The sequence below is a fragment of the Haematobia irritans genome, chromosome 2, assembly GCF_050003625.1.
Source record: "Haematobia irritans isolate KBUSLIRL chromosome 2, ASM5000362v1, whole genome shotgun sequence".
Lineage (NCBI taxonomy): Eukaryota > Metazoa > Arthropoda > Insecta > Diptera > Muscidae > Haematobia > Haematobia irritans.
This window is the reverse complement of record NC_134398.1, coordinates 103,304,057-103,325,707: the sequence shown is the minus strand read 5'-3', so window position 1 is coordinate 103,325,707 and position 21,651 is coordinate 103,304,057. Positions and strand designations below refer to the sequence as shown.

Genomic DNA, 21,651 nt, shown 5'->3' with positions numbered 1-21,651 from the left:
TCTTTTTTTTTTAGTATAGTTCATTTGTGAAAAAATAAATAAATAATTTGTGTAAAATTAGTTTTAGTTATTTACAAAAAAGTTTTTAATGTGTTTCTTTTTGGCATTCTTATTTCTAGTGTTGAATATTGGTGTTGGTAGCTGGTTTAAAGCTTCAGGTAATGCTACTGAAAGCGATGCTTTCCCGTAGTTGTTTCGATATTTCGGTATCTTATACCTTCCTTCTAGTCTCATTCTGGTACTATGTGTATGGCTGATAGGCTCTAGAAGATTTGTGTTTGTCGAAAATTCGTTTATTATTGTTGTTTTGTATAATCCTCTGATGTTAAGTATTTGTAGATCTCTGTACATTGTGTTTGTAGTGCTGGGTGAGTGTCTGTCTATATGGTTGGTTCGTTGATGTCTTGCAATATGTTGATCATTATATTTTTTGTAGTTTTTATATAATAATTTGACGATTCTGTCTTGTGATGCTTGAATTGCCCTACAACTGGCTCCGTTTCCCCATGCTGTTATGCCATGCCGTATATATGATTCTGCAAGCGCCAAGTAGGCTTGTTTTAGGACATAGAATGGTGAACACATACTTAAATGATATAAAGAATACGAAGATTTGCGAATTTTTTTCTGCAACTCTTCCTGGTGCTTTTTCCATTTCATATTCGAGTCTAGGTGTACACCTAGGTATTTGTAGGTCTCTACAATTTCAATCTTGCTGGAACATTTATTCTCAATTTCGTGGTTTCCGATATTATGGGTATTGTGGAGACATTCTGTGTCGTGAAAGATAACATTGACGTTTTCTTGTTTGAAATGTTGTGGTCTGAAATACATAATTTTGGTTTTTCCAGAATTTATGACTAAACCATTATCATGGCACCATTTATTAACCATATCTAGCTCTCTCTGCATTATTTCCGTGGCTGTTCGTAAGCATTTATTTGATACTACTATGGCCGTATCATCTGCGTATGCGAAAGCAGTGCCCTTTTTTATTACCCTCATTAGTTCGTTCGCGTATATTATGTACAGTAGAGGTCCAAGTTTAGAACCTTGCGGTACGCCGAAAAAGGTTTGCTGACTTTCACTGAGCTCATTTTCTATTCGTACCTTGTATGTTCTGAAGCTCAAGTAGCTCTTAAACCACATTAGACTAGGTCCACGAATGCCATTTTTTCCAGTTTATCTAGTAAAGTCTCGTGCGATAATGTGTCGAAGGCTTTACTGAAGTCTATGAATAGTGCCAGACTACCTATATTATTACTTAGGTTTTGGTAAATATGGTTAGAAAAGTAGCCAAGTAATTGATTAATATTCTTGCCTTTTTGGAATCCGAACTGTTGGCTGTTTATGACATTATACTTTTGAAGAAAATGTTTTAATCGTCTAACAACTATTTCTTCCATTATTTTTTCTACTGTTGATAAAATTGCAATCGGTCTATAGTTATTATAATCGGACTTTTTTCCAGATTTATATATCGGTCTTATTATTGAGCACTTAAGAATGTTGGGAACCTCTGTCTCGCTTAGACTTCTGTTAACAAGTGCTGTTATTATTGGCGTGAGAATAGATGCGTTAATTTTTAAGTCGATTGCCCGTATCCCATCAGATCCTTCGCTTTTTCGAACATTTAGGGATTTAAGTATGTTATATATTTCCATCTCATTTGTATGTTCTATATACATTGTGTTTATTACATTTGTAGATGGACTTACAATTGTTTTAATGTTACATGTATGTACAATTTGCATGACGTTTTTGTCAAAGTTCTCGGCGAAAGAATTTGCAATAGCTTTTATGTTTTCCCATTGGAAGCTTTTCTTTATGGTATTATCAATGTTATTTATGGGTTTTCCAATTATTTCATTTATTATTTGCCATGTGCCACGTACATTATTTTTATTCTGTACAAATTTGTTATAATTATACATATTTTTGGCATGTATTATTCTTTTATTAAGTTTGTTATTGAAGTTCTTATATATCTTTTCATTCACTACGTTACTTTTATTCGATTTCCATTTTTTATATAGTTTATCCCGTATATCGCAGTATTTTAATATTTCCGCATTTAACCATGGGTATTGATTTCTTTTTTTATTTTTGTTTATTGTTTCTATTTTGGATTTATCATATATATTATTAAAAATGTTTAGTATTTTATTGAATAGTTCATTTGTGTCATTAGATTCAATCAAAACATTATTCCAATCTGTATTTCTTAACATTTGGTTAACTTTGTTGTTATTAATTTTTGCGGTTACATTTTCTTTGTTATTTGCGCTTTTTTGAAAATTGCGTGCGTTGTTATCACTGCCAATACAACCAAATATTGTATGATGGTCTGATATTGACGTTGCTACAACAACAGCATGTGTGGTTTTTTTCGTTCTAACAAAAAGGTGGTCAATGCATGTGCTACAATCTTTTTTCATATTTTCTCTTGTCGTTGCCATCACCATGCACTGCAGCCCATATGTCGAAAGCATACCAAGATATTTTGTTGTTGTTCTATTGTTTATTTTAATATTGATATTCGTATCGCCGACGATGATCATATCGTGTTTTTTGTTTACATCCAATATGCATTGTTCAAGCTCACTGATAAAAGAGGTGATGCTTTGTTTGGGAGGACGGTAGACGGGTAATAGTGTTAAGCAACTCTCATTGGGAGGCATAATAACAATTTTTAGTGCTTCAAAAGAGATTGTGTGAATTGGTATTATTTCATGCATGTGATGTTCTCTTATGAAAACAGCTATTCCCCCACCCCTACCATCTCTGTTTATGAAAGTGCTGTTGAAGCCAGCAATGTTGTACATATTTTTCTCGTCATCTTGTATGTTTGTTTCGCTTAGCACAATTATTTGTATATTATTTAGTATGTTTTTAATGTGTGTTAGGAAAGTTAGAAAATTTTTTCTTAGGGACCTGATATTCATATGTAAAATTGTAATGTTTTGATTTAATTTATTCATTTCGATTTCATCGAAGCTATCTACAATTTGACTACTTTGACTCATCATATTCTTATTGTTCTTTTTATTGTTCTTGTTTAAAGTGAAAAGCAAAATAAAAAAATGTTTATTGGCTTTGTTTTTTGTTATTTTAAGTACACGTTTTTTATTTATATATATTTTTTTTTTCAACTGTTTGATAAAGTTTTTTTTATTTTTTTTTTTTTTATTTTTTGGAAATTATAAATTAATTATTGAAGGATTCTATGTCAGCAGAGTTGTTAATAATAATTGATGGCATAGTTTCCGATTTACGTGCAAAAATACTTCCATTTTTTATCCATACAAATTTCCACCCACATTCTTTGGCTCTAGTTTTTGCCATCCATAAAAGACGCCTATTGTATGCTGTTAGTTCATCGTTTACATAGATATATATTTTTGTTGGAGCTTCGTTATGGTTTTCGCTCAAAACATTTGAGTCAATGCGATGTCCCTTTAGTTTCTGCATAAACTCTTTCTTTATATTCGTGGAGACGAATTCTACCAATATTTTATTGTTTCTTTTAATGCGTCTTGCACTATTTACATCAGTTTCTTTTAATTCCATACCGACAGATGCAGCAATTTTTTGCACGACGACAATTGGTTCAATAGTTAAATTAGAAACATTATTTATTTCTATATTGTTATTGAGGTTTTTTTGTTCCAACTGTTGTACTCTTTTTTCCAAACTCTCAATTCTTCTCTCTTTTTCTTTGTCCTTTTCTTGTAAGTCAACTACTTGTGACGATAGCTGAGAGAGTGTCTCATTAATTTTTGTTACTGCTTCTGATAATTGTTGTTTAATTTCGTTGTTGGAGGCAGTTAAAGTCATTGTATTTGCTGCCATTTGTTGCATTAGGTTATTGCAGAACAACTCAAAAGATTTATGCATGGACGTTTGTAAATTCATCATACTAGTTTTCAGCTCGGATATTTCACATTGGTTACTTATGGTTATTGTTGGTGTTTTATTGATTGAAGTTGGTGTGAGGGCTTCTTTAAATCGTTTAGCGTTTTCGCGATTTATTTCTTCTCCCTCTCTTTGCTGTTTTTGTTGCGCATTCTCCCTCGTGCTGTCCACAGTGGTTTCTTTGTAAACGTAAGTTTGATATCCATTGTTGGGCGATCTAACACGGGGCTTACATATATGACACTTCCACTCAGTTTTTTTGTTTGCACTCATAGAATAATAAGAGCTCTCAGAAATCACAGTGCAGGGTGAGAAATGGAATTTTCTCTCACAACTATGGCACAAAACAAAATTTGCTTGTGTTATGGGTGCATTGCAATGACTGCATATGTTAGCAGATTCTCCCGAATTAGACATTGTTTTTGTATTAAATGCGATGTAATCTCACAAATAGAAAAAAAAGAGGATATGATTTTGATTTTTTTCCGCGATGTAAAAAGAACGTCTGTACTCTAGAACGGTTACAGCTGAACTGTGAATTAAATTAAATTAAATTAAATTAAATTAAATTAAATTAAATTAAATTAAATTAAATTAAATTAAATTAAATTAAATTAAATTAAATTAAATTAAATTAAATTAAATTAAATTAAATTAAATTAAATTAAATTAAATTAAATTAAATTAAATTAAATTAAATTAAATTAAATTAAATTAAATTAAATTAAATTAAATTAAATTAAATTAAATTAAATTAAATTAAATTAAATTAAATTAAATTAAATTAAATTAAATTAAATTAAATTAAATTAAATTAAATTAAATTAAATTAAATTAAATTAAATTAAATTAAATTAAATTAAATTAAATTAAATTAAATTAAATTAAATTAAATTAAATTAAATTAAATTAAATTAAATTAAATTAAATTAAATTAAATTAAATTAAATTAAATTAAATTAAATTAAATTAAATTAAATTAAATTAAATTAAATTAAATTAAATTAAATTAAATTAAATTAAATTAAATTAAATTAAATTAAATTAAATTAAATTAAATTAAATTAAATTAAATTAAATTAAATTAAATTAAATTAAATTAAATTAAATTAAATTAAATTAAATTAAATTAAATTAAATTAAATTAAATTAAATTAAATTAAATTGAATTGAATTGAATTGAATTGAATTGAATTGAATTGAATTGAATTGAATTGAATTGAATTGAATTGAATTGAATTGAATTGAATTGAATTGAATTGAATTGAATTGAATTGAATTGAATTGAATTGAATTGAATTGAATTGAATTGAATTGAATTGAATTGAATTGAATTGAATTGAATTGAATTGAATTGAATTGAATTGAATTGAATTGAATTGAATTGAATTGAATTGAATTGAATTGAATTGAATTGAATTGAATTGAATTGAATTGAATTGAATTGAATTGAATTGAATTGAATTGAATTGAATTGAATTGAATTGAATTGAATTGAATTGAATTGAATTGAATTGAATTGAATTGAATTGAATTGAATTGAATTGAATTGAATTGAATTGAATTGAATTGAATTGAATTGAATTGAATTGAATTGAATTGAATTGAATTGAATTGAATTGAATTGAATTGAATTGAATTGAATTGAATTGAATTGAATTGAATTGAATTGAATTGAATTGAATTGAATTGAATTGAATTGAATTGAATTGAATTGAATTGAATTGAATTGAATTGAATTGAATTGAATTGAATTGAATTGAATTGAATTGAATTGAATTGAATTGAATTGAATTGAATTGAATTGAATTGAATTGAATTGAATTGAATTGAATTGAATTGAATTGAATTGAATTGAATTGAATTGAATTGAATTGAATTGAATTGAATTGAATTGAATTGAATTGAATTGAATTGAATTGAATTGAATTGAATTGAATTGAATTGAATTGAATTGAATTGAATTGAATTGAATTGAATTGAATTGAATTGAATTGAATTGAATTGAATTGAATTGAATTGAATTGAATTGAATTGAATTGAATTGAATTGAATTGAATTGAATTGAATTGAATTGAATTGAATTGAATTGAATTGAATTGAATTGAATTGAATTGAATTGAATTGAATTGAATTGAATTGAATTGAATTGAATTGAATTGAATTGAATTGAATTGAATTGAATTGAATTGAATTGAATTGAATTGAATTGAATTGAATTGAATTGAATTGAATTGAATTGAATTGAATTGAATTAAATTAAATTAAATTTTGATAAATAATAATTCCGATATTGAATTAATTTGCCAATCAGAAGTGAATAATACAACAAAATCAAATTAATTACATATACAGTATAAGAAAGTTAAAAAAAAAAAACAAAGTTTTTAAAAAACAATCTTAAAATTCTTAAAAAGAAATAAATAAACAATAAAAAAAAACACAAAACAAAACGCATGAGCTCATAGAGCAATTTTTTTCTTTATATCAAATTTGAATTACGATGAATATATCAAATACTTTAATAGTAGAAAATTTCTTTAAATTAAATCAGCCGGTAATGGATAGCTCGCTATCTTTCATATACATGAATATAAGGTCGCTAAGGAAAAATTTCGTTCCTTTTCTCGCAAGCATCAATTGTCAACTAAATAAAGTAGATCTCATAATATTAGTTGAGACCAACATAAATGAAAACGAAAACAAATTCTACACAATAAATGGGTATAACTCAGTGTTTGTCAACAGAACTGGGAGAGGAGGAGGTATTGTTGTGTACATTAAGGAAACTATAAATTTCTCTTATACTCACTATGACACATATTCTCACGAATGTCTCCAAATTGATGTAGAGATAAATAATGTTCTCACTTCTTTTCTTTCAATATATCGCCCTCCTAGTAGCAGTATAAATCAGTTTCTGCTTGAACTGGAAAACAACATAAAACAAATAAACAAAAAACAAAACCTCATTGTTGTTGGAGACATGAATATAGACATTATGCGAGCAAATATAACAACAAACTGTTACATCGATATTCTCTCATCGCTTGGTATGAAGTGTATAATCAAAGAGATAACGAGAGAAAACATCCAACACAACACAAGAACTTGCATTGATCACATTTTCGCTAGATGCAAAGAAACAAAACAAAAACATTCAACATTGCATTCGGCTATTATAACTACAACAATATCTGACCATTACTCATTATATGCAAGAATAGTAGATGATAGCATATATGAAACACAAAATAAACAAGATATTGTTAATAATGTTATAAATGAGGCAAAATGCAATAGATACATTAAAGAAATGGATTGGAATTCACTGACGCAGAAAAACACAAACTTTCAAAATCTTTATAATGAGATACTTACTATCTTTTGTAGAATATATGAAAAATCGAAAGAAACAAAAATATTCAAGATCAGAAATAGGAAACCAAATCCCTGGATTAATAGTGGATTGATACAAATGTGCAACGTTCGAGACCATTTGTATAAAAAGTGGAAAAACCATAGGAATAATAAATCTTATGAAAGGGAATATAAACAATTCAGCAATAAACTTAATAAAATCCTAACACATGCTAAAAACGAATACTACAGAACTGAATTTATTAAGACTAGACGTGATATAAGATCATCGTGGAGGATGATCAATGATATTATTGGCAAAAAAAACAATCTGCGTTGATGACACTATAAAGAAGAACTTCAAAAATGAAAACATGAACACGGTATTGAAAAGCTTTGCTATACAATTCAAAGAAAATGTTGATAAAATCGTTCATGACTGTAATAAAAAAACTTTTATATATAATGAAAGAAGAGTTTTAAATACCATGTACTTGTACAATACGGACGAGGATGAAATATTTAATATTCTTAATCACTTAAATGTAAAGAAAAGTGCTGGTGCAGATAATATACGGGCAAAAGATATAAGGAAACACTCTCGAACATTAACTCCCGTAATAACACATTTTATAAATCAAAGTATGCATGAAGCAGAAATTCCAAAGTTGCTAAAAACCTCATTAATTAGGCCGATCTTCAAAAATGGAATAAAAAATGATTTTAATAATTATAGACCAATTTCAATACTACCAGTTATTGAGAAAGTTATTGAAGAAGTAATGGCTAAGAGGCTAACTGATTTCCTTAAAAAATATAAAATTATTCACCAAAATCAATATGGCTTCCAAAAGGGAAAAAGTATAAATAAACTTCTTGGAAAGTTCACCAATGAAATAAATTCAAGTTTGGACAACAAGTTGAATTGTTTGGTCATCTTTATCGATTTCAGTAAGGCATTTTATACACTCTCTCATACGAAACTTATAGATGTACTAGAAAGAAATGGCATTCGAGGCAATTGTCTAAATTGGTTCTGAAATTACCTTCAGTTTCGATCTTATCGTATAAAAATAGATGGAAATTTGAGTGACGAAATGAGTATTACGCATGGTGTTCCGCAGGGCTCTAAGCTTGGGCCAATTTTATATATATTATATGCCAATGAAATGCTCAATGTTCTACAAAATAGTACAGCCTATGCTTATGCTGATGACACGGCCATAGTTGTTACAAACAAAAACATTGAAACAGCTAAACTGACTATGCAAAGTGAGTTCAATAAAATTACGAAATGGTGCCACGATAACGGTTTAGTTATCAATTCTACAAAAACAAAACTGATGCACATTAAACCCTCAAGCGTATCAGACACAAACATAGATATTATATTCCATGACTATAATTGTCTACATAATTCCCATAGAGAAAACAATTCAACTGACAACTGTCAAAATATAATTGAGATGGTGCAAACTTATAAATATTTGGGAATTTTTGTGGATAGCACATTTAAATGGAAACCTCAAATCGAAAATCTACAAAAAAAATTGCAACAATCATCATATGCTCTATTTCATCTGCGCAACTGTGCGCCTCCTTATGTAGTGAAAAAAGCTTACCTTTCTTTGTGTGAGTCGTACCTTAGAAACGGAATAATAGCTTGGGGAAACGCAACATATTGCAAATCTCTACAAAATACACAATATCGCCTAGTTAAAAATATCATGCAAGCAAGATCCCACACAAGAAATGATAGCAGCGCTGACTACAACAACACAGAAAACACGACTAATACACATTAGCGTAGCTAGACAATTTTCCTAGGGGGGGCTATAGCCCCCCTAGCTGAAAATTTATAGACTGCACTTATAGGTTCAATTAATGTTTTATTTCATAAAAATGAATAACAATATAGGCATCAAAATAACTCGACAATTAATTTATAATAAAGCAACTAAAAGTAGTTCCACACTTTTCCCAGCAAAAAAATTGGGAGTTGTTCTAATGTCACAACTTTAAAAGCACTTCCAAAAATGTCCTCACAAAGAAGTTAGTTATTTTAACTACACAGGAAGTTTTCTTACTTCATTTTTTCATATTTTAATGCGTAATTTTTTGTTTTCTTTAAAAAAAGGTAAGAATAAATAAAATAGTACAAATTATTCAAATTTTGCCACAAAAATGCTAAATTCATTATAGAATTTTTGAAAATATTCGAGGGAAAACGTTTCAAACAAGCGTTAGAATATTAAAAATCATAAAAAATATAAAAATTAATTATTTGGGAAAATATAACAAATTTTTTTAATTCACATTCAAAACACTGAATTTGGATCACAACTTAAGAAGTGATGCAAATTCATTGCAACGGCTGTTGAAACGGTGGACATTCGTTCTATGACAATTTCATATTGCATTCATCGCTTCTCCGCCAATTTTGCACCACTTCCGGACCCAGAAAGAAGATTTTCACTTCGTTTTGGCTATGCTTTTTTGCAGCATTATTAAGATATTAATTTATGAAAGAATAGTATCAATTACTATTTTTTTAATTAAATTGACTAAACCAGACTAAACAAAATAATAAAGGAGCTTTAGTTATTCAACTAAATCAAAAGTTCAACCACAGATTTATTTTATAAATACCAGATTTCAAACATTGCCATCGGCAACTGCTACCACAACTAAACTAATTCGATTGTGCATGAAAGTCTTTAGTGGAACTTTGTGCGGTTGTATATACTTGTTTAATTTTTAGAAAAATGTAAAATCGTAAATAGGTTTTCAAATTCTGGGGGGGGGCTAAAATTTTTCTGGGGGGGTCTAAGCCCCCTCCCCAGAGGCCTTCCTACGCTTATGCTAATACACACGGAAACGGAAACACCAATATAAACAATACATCAATTACTACCAACACGAATTCAAGCGTACCAAATACAAATACAACTACCAGAAGAGAGGAATACTCAACAAATGTCAACCACACACAACACGGTTACATTAATACAAATAGATCACAACATTTTATTAATACACACAACACAAGGCAACACAACGAAGACGTAAAACGATTTATGCGTAGCGAAAGGTTACTCAACATACAAAGTATTTACAAATTAACACTCTGCTCTGAATTTAACGATGATCAAAATATACTCAAGCGCATTGACCATCAGCAGAACACCAGAATGAAGAAAGAAGGAAGATATACAATACCGAGGCATAGGACCAGATATGGGCAGAATTCTTTGACCATCCAATTACCGAGCGTTTTAAACAAATTACCTTTAGATATATTTAATATTAATGATAAGTTAAAACTGAAAAAGAATTTGAAAGATTATTTACTTGATAAACAATGAAGTAATTAAATCAAAGAAATGAAGAAATCATATTGCATAGATGAAAAAATGCTCACCATATTATGTATACTATTATTATTATTGTATTAATGCATCAACTCTCTTCAACACAATGTAATAATCTCCTGCAGAAAAACCTTAAGGTTTCGCGGGGTTCTATTAATTTGTAATGAAATATGAACTATGATCAATAAAAATAAAAAAAAAAAATTAAATTAAATTAAATTAAATTAAATTAAATTAAATCAAATTAAATTAAATTAAATTAAATTAAATTAAATTAAATTAAATTAAATTAAATTAAATTAAATTAAATTAAATTAAATTAAATTAAATTAAATTAAATTAAATTAAATTAAATTAAATTAAATTAAATTAAATTAAATTAAATTAAATTAAATTAAATTAAATTAAATTAAATTAAATTAAATTAAATTAAATTAAATTAAATTAAATTAAATTAAATTAAATTAAATTAAATTAAATTAAATTAAATTAAATTAAATTAAATTAAATTAAATTAAATTAAATTAAATTAAATTAAATTAAATTAAATTAAATTAAATTAAATTAAATTAAATTAAATTAAATTAAATTAAATTAAATTAAATTAAATTAAATTAAATTAAATTAAATTAAATTAAATTAAATTAAATTAAATTAAATTAAATTAAATTAAATTAAATTAAATTAAATTAAATTAAATTAAATTAAATTAAATTAAATTAAATTAAATTAAATTAAATTAAATTAAATTAAATTAAATTAAATTAAATTAAATTAAATTAAATTAAATTAAATTAAATTAAATTAAATTAAATTAAATTAAATTAAATTAAATTAAATTAAATTAAATTAAATTAAATTAAATTAAATTAAATTAAATTAAATTAAATTAAATTAAATTAAATTAAATTAAATTAAATTAAATTAAATTAAATTAAATTAAATTAAATTAAATTAAATTAAATTAAATTAAATTAAATTAAATTAAATTAAATTAAATTAAATTAAATTAAATTAAATTAAATTAAATTAAATTAAATTAAATTAAATTAAATTAAATTAAATTAAATTAAATTAAATTAAATTAAATTAAATTAAATTAAATTAAATTAAATTAAATTAAATTAAATTAAATTAAATTAAATTAAATTAAATTAAATTAAATTAAATTAAATTAAATTAAATTAAATTAAATTAAATTAAATTAAATTAAATTAAATTAAATTAAATTAAATTAAATTAAATTAAATTAAATTAAATTAAATTAAATTAAATTAAATTAAATTAAATTAAATTAAATTAAATTAAATTAAATTAAATTAAATTAAATTAAATTAAATTAAATTAAATTAAATTAAATTAAATTAAATTAAATTAAATTAAATTAAATTAAATTAAATTAAATTAAATTAAATTAAATTAAATTAAATTAAATTAAATTAAATTAAATTAAATTAAATTAAATTAAATTAAATTAAATTAAATTAAATTAAATTAAATTAAATTAAATTAAATTAAATTAAATTAAATTAAATTAAATTAAATTAAATTAAATTAAATTAAATTAAATTAAATTAAATTAAATTAAATTAAATTAAATTAAATTAAATTAAATTAAATTAAATTAAATTAAATTAAATTAAATTAAATTAAATTAAATTAAATTAAATTAAATTAAATTAAATTAAATTAAATTAAATTAAATTAAATTAAATTAAATTAAATTAAATTAAATTAAATTAAATTAAATTAAATTAAATTAAATTAAATTAAATTAAATTAAATTAAATTAAATTAAATTAAATTAAATTAAATTAAATTAAATTAAATTAAATTAAATTAAATTAAATTAAATTAAATTAAATTAAATTAAATTAAATTAAATTAAATTAAATTAAATTAAATTAAATTAAATTAAATTAAATTAAATTAAATTAAATTAAATTAAATTAAATTAAATTAAATTAAATTAAATTAAATTAAATTAAATTAAATTAAATTAAATTAAATTAAATTAAATTAAATTAAATTAAATTAAATTAAATTAAATTAAATTAAATTAAATTAAATTAAATTAAATTAAATTAAATTAAATTAAATTAAATTAAATTAAATTAAATTAAATTAAATTAAATTAAATTAAATTGAATTGAATTGAATTGAATTAAATACGAATACGGATACAAATTAAAATTCAAGTTCAAATTCAAATCCAAATCCAAATTCAAGTTAAAATTAAAATCTGAAATTAAAATTGAAGTTGGAGTTAAAATTAATATTGAAGTTAAAATTGGAATTAAAATCAAGATCAAAATTTAAACTAAAGATAAACTTAACATTTTTAATTTAAATTCTTGAAATTGAAATCAAAAATTAGAATCAAAATTGAAATTAAAAATTAAAGTTAAAATTTCTAGTTTAAATTTTTGAAATTAAAATTAAAGTTCAAATTAAAAATCAAAGTTAAAATTTAAATTGGAAGTAAACTGTGCTTAAGCTAAATTAAAAAAAAAAAATAATTTACAAGTAAAGTTAAAATTAAAGTTGAAAGTAAAAAATCAATTAACAGTTTAAACTGGGAAGTTTAGTTAGGTAAGCTAATTCCCATAGGCAACATACCTGTGTGTGGGTAAAGCTAGTTTATATCTATGATGAATGAATCTGAAAATATGAAAAATGAAAAAAGATTATTTAGTTAATAAAGCGGTTAAAAGAAATATAAAAACTTTGAGTATAAAAGGAAAGAAATAAGAGTATATACGAAGTAGACTAAATAATAATTTGATAATATAAAATAGAATAAATTGTTAAAATTAGTTGAAGCTAATGTTGGAAGGGGGTAAATAAAGAAATATAATATACTAGATGCAACAGATATGAAAGCAATTATAATAAAATAATTTATTAAGTTAAAATAAAATGTAGTTGTATGAGAGAAAGTTAACGAAATATTAAAGATAAAATCTAATTTATCGATAGTAAATCGTTTGCCTACATACAGTAATAGCCTTAAACTAAACTAAAAATAGATTAAAAACTAGTTAAACTTGGTTAATTTGTACTAAAATTTCTCGAATAAGGAAAAAGAGAAGTACAAATTGAAAGGAAATTGTGAAATGTTCAAAATAAAGTCAATAATAATAAATAATGAATTAGTGAAGTAATGTTTTTTTTTATTACTAGCAAGTTGAATGATGGTAAATCGTTTTGCTATTAATATTGAAAAAATACTATATAAAAAAATATAATGCTAAAGTAAATGATAAACTAAATAAACTAAACTAGCAATCCCACGGCGGCGGGTTCTACGCACCGGATTGACCCGATGGATACCAGCCATCGGCCAGCGGCTGCCACCTCAGTGTACGTGTTGTCTCGTCCGTTTTTTCGTGTTGGAGAAGGTGCATCCCGGGGAACCTTCTCCGCCTGCTTTTGGTCCGAGCCGGGATAGAGGAAAACCCCGGACCATGGTACTGTGCCGTCTGCCGAAATCGAATTCACCATCGCTCGGTTTCGGTGAGGTGTAACCGGTGCATGGAATGGGTGCACTTCCGGAACTGCTCCGGCCTAACATCGCTGCGGGAGTATAGTCAAACTGACTTCGTGGCAGGATGCTGTGCCAATGACAGCAGCAGTGGGTCATCTGATTATGTGACCCCACCGACTTCTCCCGCACAACAATATTCTCCGCCGCAGCATCTTACACCGAATATTGTTGTACCAGTTCCGGAGAGTGCATCATTTTTGCAATTTAATTGCAACGGGCTCCGTGGTAAGATTAGTGAGATCGGAAAAGGATAAGGGTCGCGGCGATCCAGGAAACAAAGCTGAATCCCACCTGCAGCCTACGACATTGTGATGGGTACAATGTCCTACGGAAGGATCGCACAAGAAATGGAGGTGGTGGCCTGGCTTTCATATTACACCGTTCCGTGCAGTATAGACCTATCACGCTTGTGCTAGACACTAATGACCCGTACATGGAATGTATGGGGGTAGCAGTTAAGTGTGGGGCTGCCGAGATAGAGCTATACAATGTGTACATACCGCCGGTTGGTAGCTGTGCTCCTGGTTATAGCCCAAACATTGAGTGGTTGTTGAGCGGGCATAACCGATTGGTTCTAGGAGATTTTAATGCCCACCATGAACTTTGGCATTCTCTCCTGGGTAATAACCAGAGGGGCATAGCTTTGGCAGAGCAGATAGACGACTCCACATTTTGCACGGTGAACGAAGAGGCCCCCACGAGAATTATGGGTGACTGCAGCAGTTCGCCAGATTTATCGTTAGCATCGCCTGGTCTGATAAATGACGTCTCCTGGCAACCCGTCATTTCATTGGGTTCGGACCAGCTCCCCATAATTCTCACCATCAACCGACCCTCCGATTTCATAACCTCTGAACGCCGGACGTTTATTAATCAAAAGAAAGCCAACTGGGAAGGCTTCAGAGAATACACCGATCGCCGCTTCAGTGAGCTCCCGTCCCCCTCACATGTTCATGTTGCCCAGAGGGAGTTCCGGGACATCATCAACGCAGCAGCCGCTCGCTTCATACCCGCTGGTCGAATTGCCCAGGTGAGGCCCAACTTCCCAGCCGAAGCGGCGGGACTCGCAGACGAGCGTGATGAACGCCGTCGTGCTAACCCTGCTGATCCTAGAATCAGAGAACTAAATCTAGAGATTAGTAAGATAGTCGACGAGCACAAGCGGAACACTTGGTTAGAGCACCTGAAGCAATGTAACTTAGGAACAGGAACTGGTAAATTGTGGTCAACAGTTAGAGCCCTCTCGAACCCCTCCACAAGGGATGATGGGATTTCAGTCACATTTGGCGACGTGACTGTGACTGATCCGAAGAGGTGCGCCAAATACTTCAACCGACAGTTTGTCGAGCATCCCGAGAGTGATAGAGCGAAAAGGAGAGCCACCCGTCGTGTACGTGGTCTCCGAGCCGATGACACACCACAATTTACTGCAGCCGAAGTTACCAATGTCATCAACAACGCGAAACCATCTAAGGCGCTGGGCCCTGATGGAATTTCAATGCTAATGCTGAAGCATCTGGGAATACTGGGAGTTGAGTACCTGACCAGACAACTCAATTTATCTTTGGAATCACACATTATACCCGATGGGAAGATGGGAAGGGTGATTCCACTACTGAAACCGGGCAAAGATTCGAGCAAAGGTGAATCGTACAGACCGATATCCCTTCTTTCGCCAGTAGCCAAGACACTTGAGGCATTACTCCTCCCCAGCCTTGTGGAGAATTTTCCAGCTGCCCACCATCAACATGGATTCCGTAAGGTACATAGTACGACAACAGCCTTACATGCCATTTCGACACATATTAATAAGGGACTTAACCAGCCCAGGCCGTGTCACAGGACGGTCCTCGTGGCGCTTGACCTATCGAAAGCATTCGATACGGTCAACCATGCCACATTATTTGAGGACATCGAGAATACGTCCCTACCGGCAGGAGCGAAGCGTTGGGTACTGAATTATATGTGTGGACGCCAGTCGTACGTGGAATTCAGGGACAGAAAGTCAAGACCGCGTAGAGTTAAACAGGGAGTTCCCCAAGGTGGGGTGATATCTCCGGCACTGTTTAACCTCTACATGTCCTCGATTCCACCCCCTCCTGACGGCGTCGAGATTGTATCATATGCGGATGACTGTACAATCTTGGCATCTGGGCCCAATGTTGATGACATTTGCGATCGGTTGAACGTCTACATAGCTAATCTTACCAGTTATTTCACTGCGAGAAACTTGAGGATATCCCCCACCAAATCCTCAGCCACACTATTTACTACATGGACGGCAGAAGTGCGCAGGCAGTTGAATATCAGAGTCGATGGAGTAATAATTCCGACCACAAATTACCCCAAGATTCTTGGGGTCACATTCGACAGCCTTTTTAGGTCATCTGCCCATGCCACTGCAATTTGTAATAAGCTCCGTCCCACCAAATCCTCAGCCACACTATTTACTACATGGACGGCAGAAGTGCGCAGGCAGTTGAATATCAGAGTCGATGGAGTAATAATTCCGACCACAAATTACCCCAAGATTCTTGGGGTCACATTCGACAGCCTTTTTAGGTCATCTGCCCATGCCACTGCAATTTGTAATAAGCTCCGTGGTAGAAACAAGGTCCTCAAGTCACTAGCCGGCAGTAGTTGGGGTGCGGACAAAGAAACCTTGCTAACTACTTATAAGGCAATTGGCCGGTCAGTGGTAAACTATGCAGCGCCAGTGTGGACACCGCAGACCAGTGATACGCAGTGGAATAACATACAAACCTGCCAGAACGCTGCTCTTAGAACTGCGACTGGGTGTCTCCGCAGCACACCCCTGGATCACCTTTATGTGGAGACAAAGATCATCCCTGTGCGAAGACACAACTACATGTTGTCAAAGCAGTATCTCCTGGGTTGTTATCGCAGTAATCATCCAAACCACATCTTATGGATACACAACCACCACCCAGGAACGTAAGGGTTGATATACATAATCTAGAGCGCGAGATCCAGCGCTATAAAAGAGAGCCTCTAGATCAAGCAGCGTACCAGGCAGGTTTGAACAGGATTCATGAGGATACTGTAGCTGAAGCGGTGAGAAGCTACAAGGTTAATCCTGTTCTTGGAGTCCGACCACCGCCCATAGCACCGGAGGAAAGAGACCTCCCACGGCAGACTAGGGTAGTTTTGGCCCAATTAAGATCAGGCAAGTGCAGCCGCCTCAATTCCTACTTATCGGTGATTGATAGCAGCGTAGCTGACGTTTGTCCAATTTGCAACCAAGGGCCACACGACACGCGTCATCTTTTCTCTTGCCCAGCCAAACAACCCGACTTACCACCAGATCACTCTGGACACACCCCATCTTAGTCGCAGAGTTCCTTGATCTGCCAACAAGCTGATGTACCAAGCGTATAACATGAAATGGATGAGATCACAATAAACTGTTACAACAACAACAACTAAACTAGGAAATAATAAATTAAAATTTTAAAATGGAAGTTAGAGAAAATCAGAGATGGAATTAAAGGAGGAAGTAAAGCTATTTTTAATTTAGGAATAGGCAAGATTGCAAAAGATGTAAAGGAAATTTAATAAAATTACAATGAAAATAAAGTAAACGATTTAGGTAAATTATAAATAATAAAAGATAGCTAATAAATACACGATAAAAGGACAGAAGCAGTGATTTTAAATTGGAAAACTAAAATAGAAGTAAACAGTTGGCATTCGTTTCACCGAAAGGGGATGTCTAAATAAACTAAAATGAAAATCAAGGAAGAAGTTATAGAGTTAAAGATAGATTAGAAAGATAAATAAAAGCAGAGTTTAAATAAATATTTAGGAGTTTATCAGAGATAATGGAAATGAAATTGTGCAGGATGAGCGAGCATATAGATCAAAATTTAGAAACGTCTTGAATGAAGGGGGTAATAAAATGTGATGAATGTACATGAAAACAGCTGACCGAGGTCGAGGAAAATCTGGAAAAGAAAAAAATACATCGTGAGTTGTGAGTTTCAGAAGTAGGAAGCTAGATTATAGAAGAAGACGATGAAATCTTTATACCTTTGAATCTCTGTTGTTTTGTACTTTTGAAACACTGTAGTAGCAATCATGACGTTCGTCAGCATACACAGGAATGTGGGCAACAGGTTTTGGTATAGCGGTATTATTTGTGGTGTGAGTGTGGTTATGGGACAGTTGGTAGGCAGGAATGTTCGTCATGATCTCGACATCACAGATAAAGAATGTTTAGTATAAGGTACGGATGTTGCTTTGACCTAAATTACATCCTTTTGGCAACGGGTAACAATTTGGGAGTAATGCTCTTTACATATGAAACAAATATACATAGTGCTCCAGGCAGTTGCTGTGTTGAATTTTTTTTCCGTCAAATAGTCATTTTTGTTGTTGTACGTATTGGGGCTACGGGTTGTATACGGCACTATAAAGCATGTTTCATTTGGCATCCATTTCACTATAGGGTTTTGCTGCACATGTATTATGTATTTATTTTATTATGTATATGTATTTATTTTATGATTATATTTACGTCCCTACTGTAGTTACCCGTGCCGCATTTAGTTTTGCCATCCACATACACAAGAATGAAAATCGAGTCATTCACGAGCAGTGGGTATCGATTTTCGTTAGTTAGTTGATAATCGATAACGATATAACGTGTGGTAACGTATGTGCGTAACGCATCGTTGACGTATGTGAGCCAGGGTATAACAAATAAGGTAGGGTTTCCGAAACGAACAGGTAGTGCCACTGGTGCAGCGACGTTTTTACACAGAATGTAGTATAAATTAGAATGTATTGTTATTTTTATGATGGGAGTGAGAGTTGGATTTCAATAAGTTTTAAACGCACTGTTTTCCCTCCCATCCTCTGACAGTGATGTTCAAAGGATGGTCGGGTTTGTCATGTGCGCCCACTAGTTAGATTGGTAATACTAGATAGGTCAGCGCCATCTGTTGGCTACATGAGGAAATAGGCAGAGGGAGAGATGATGGACATCAATAAACATTCTCTATGAGAGGATGTCTGACAGATGATTAGGGTTGGATGGTGTTTTGGAATTTGGTAATAAAATGGCTGGGAAAGCTTGGGATGATGGCGAATGAAGCGTGAATAATGGAGGATTTTGGAGTTTGAGCGTCAGATTATTCTGGTTTTGGACGCGAGCGAGTGAGGTTGATGGTTGAAAGAAAGTGCGGTTGTTTTTTTTGAAGTTGTGAAAGTCTGCCGAATGTACCCAAAAGTCGTGTAAATAAAAACACAAGACAATCGAAACAAATATAAACAAATGTTTATCTTTATTATTGGCAAATGAAACTGTTTATTGTGCTAAATATTGGCAAGATTCGATGCTACTGTGAAATAGACCTAATGCTAAACTTATACATTGAAGAAGAAAAGTTAAAATAGACTTAAAACTAAACTTAAAAGCTAAAAGAAAAGTACAATACAATTTAAAAATTAAAAGAAAAGTGAACAAACTTAAAAGCTAATCTTAAATGCTAAATTATAAGTAACCTGTAACGAAAGGAAACAAGAAGAGGGAGAACTTTAATAAAAGGAAAAGGCAAATAGACTATAATAAAAAGAAATAAATTGTAAAATATAAAAAGACAACCTGGAAAAAAGAAAGAAAGACATTTTAAATAAAAAGGAAAACCATCAATCTAAACCATTGCTATACTCACCGAACGTCCACATCCATTCGACACTACATTTGCGGCCCCAAGCATTCCCGGCAGACAGGATTCATATGACCCTGGTGACCCATTTCCATCCATTGCTAGGTGTTGGTATCAATTCATCGTTGTCATCATCTTCAGTTGGGTGTAATTGTGTTGCGCTGGTCATCCTACAGCGCCCAGGTATCGTGCTACTTTTGTTTTCGTAGTCTTACAATACTTGGACAATATTTGGACGTTGACGGACGGACAGACTGAGACTTTTTCGCTTCTGTAAATAAAAATTGTTTAAATATTAATAAGTGTAGTGGCACTTTTTCACTAGTTTGCTGTAGGGTATTAAGGGGGATAGTCATTAACATTTGGGTTTTGTAAATAGTGTCAGTTTTGGACAATAGTGTTAGGCTGAGCTCACCCTAGGACTCTATTTTAAACTGCGTGGACAAAGAGAGTGTGTCCCCCATATATATGTCTAATGTGTTCCCCATAAGACTCTAGGCCGGACAGTGATTCCTTGTAAACAAAAACTACATCTGAAAAGAAGAAAAATACAAATTTTTATTAACAGAAAACTACTTGACGTTACACTATACTTATCTTACCTTGACGGACGGACGGAAAAGACAGGAAACGAAAAGGAGGAAGACGGTTTCATCAGTTATTCCTGGAAAATAAAAGAAAAACAATAATTAGTAATAGAATTTTTATATATTTTGTTTTTGGGTTTTGTTTTAAATAGAAAATATTGTTAGAGTTAGTTTCAATAAAACCTTAAAACTTTTATAACGTTATGAATTGAAATATTGGCGTGTAAAAATGAATTTAAATATGGAGGAATAAGGGAATTTTAAAAGGGGAAGGTAAAAGGTGATTTGAAAAACAGGTGAGTAGCGTTTGGGGTGTCCCGAGTTGATGGGCCACGGGGACACCATGGTTGGGGAGGGTCAGGCCCGTGGCCTTGGAAAACCGGCATGCCAGCAAGCCAATATGGGTGGTAAGTTGTGTGGATAGTAATTTTTGTGATACGTACCTGTTGGTCTTTGTGCTGTCCTCCAAAGCTGGTTGAATGTTTAGTTTTTTTGTCAGCTGCCAGAGGACTGAGTTACCAATGAACCGCGCCCCACAGACTGAGCCAAAAGCCGGCAACACCGTTCAGCAACCAGCGTACGGCAATTCAGTTCCTCCCTCCAGATGGCGGTAGCCTCCGGGCTGTGACAATATCAACCCCAATGACGACGTCGATTGGCGCAGGATGGTAGAATTTGGAGTCTGCTAAGACTACATTATGGAAATGTTTCAGGAGAGAAGTGGATATAGCTCTGCGTGGTGTTGATATTGAAACACGACTGTTCGTTTTAAGGATTGCTGGAATTTTGACACTTGGATCGTGCACAGATATTAGGGTGAGAGGACAAATGGATTCTTCGTCTAAAGTTAGAGTCGTCAAACCAAGTTTTTCGACAACTTTTGAGCATATATAACTGGATCGTGCACCCGAATCTAAGAGGCATCGAATTACATTGGTGTCCTCTTTACAGATGATTTTAACAAGCATTGTAGGCAAGATTGTGACGGAGTTCTGTCTCATTAATGCGGATAGAGAAGTTTTAGAAGTGGATGCCCTTGGTGATTTTGAAATGTCTTCCTTTGGATTGTTAGCAACTGGACCGGAGGACGGCTTGGCGGAAGCTACACTTTTTCGGAGAGATTGTTCTTTGGAGGCAAATTTTGTGGAGTTACCCTTCGTATACCGAGTTCTTTTACTTTG

The 21,651-nt window shown here is 30.8% G+C and overlaps 2 protein-coding genes and 1 long non-coding RNA gene across 6 annotated transcripts; all 3 read right to left on the bottom strand.

Annotated features, from left to right (window-relative positions):
• Nucleotides 1-2,214: 2,214 nt before the first annotated feature.
• LOC142225923 (uncharacterized) lies at nucleotides 2,215-3,186 on the bottom strand (the record flags this gene model as incomplete). The annotated part of the gene is given in 1 exon segment (XM_075295774.1): nucleotides 2,215-3,186. A coding segment is annotated over 1 exon segment (815 nt), but the record flags the coding sequence as incomplete, so codon positions are not given.
• On the bottom strand, nucleotides 3,166-18,610 carry LOC142225921 (uncharacterized). Of its 2 annotated transcripts, none has more exons than XM_075295773.1 (4): nucleotides 18,244-18,610; nucleotides 18,128-18,158; nucleotides 13,266-13,307; nucleotides 3,166-4,447 (listed from the first exon to the last, which is right to left on the bottom strand). In XM_075295773.1, the coding sequence occupies exon 4, from the start codon at nucleotides 4,330-4,332 to the stop codon at nucleotides 3,208-3,210; it is 1,125 nt and encodes a 374-aa protein (XP_075151888.1). In that variant the 5' UTR covers nucleotides 4,333-4,447; nucleotides 13,266-13,307; nucleotides 18,128-18,158; nucleotides 18,244-18,610; the 3' UTR covers nucleotides 3,166-3,207. The 2 variants fall into 2 exon arrangements, with proteins under 2 accessions (XP_075151888.1, XP_075151887.1); XM_075295772.1 differs by having other exon boundaries at nucleotides 18,143-18,158.
• Nucleotides 18,611-19,470: 860 nt separating this feature from the next.
• On the bottom strand, nucleotides 19,471-21,301 carry LOC142225924 (uncharacterized). Of its 3 annotated transcripts, none has more exons than XR_012719516.1 (4): nucleotides 20,914-21,301; nucleotides 20,486-20,547; nucleotides 20,299-20,416; nucleotides 19,471-20,154 (listed from the first exon to the last, which is right to left on the bottom strand). It is a non-coding gene; the product is annotated as an uncharacterized LOC142225924 (long non-coding RNA). The 3 variants fall into 3 exon arrangements; XR_012719517.1 differs by lacking the exon at nucleotides 20,914-21,301 and having other exon boundaries at nucleotides 19,471-19,819; nucleotides 19,890-20,154; nucleotides 20,486-20,566; XR_012719515.1 differs by lacking the exon at nucleotides 20,914-21,301 and having other exon boundaries at nucleotides 20,486-20,566.
• Nucleotides 21,302-21,651: the final 350 nt, after the last annotated feature.

What these genes read in the sequence shown, in the direction of transcription:
- LOC142225921 (XM_075295773.1), bottom strand. Translation starts at nt 4,332, where the DNA reads ATGTCTAATTCGGGAGAATCTGCTAACATATGCAGTCATTGCAATGCA.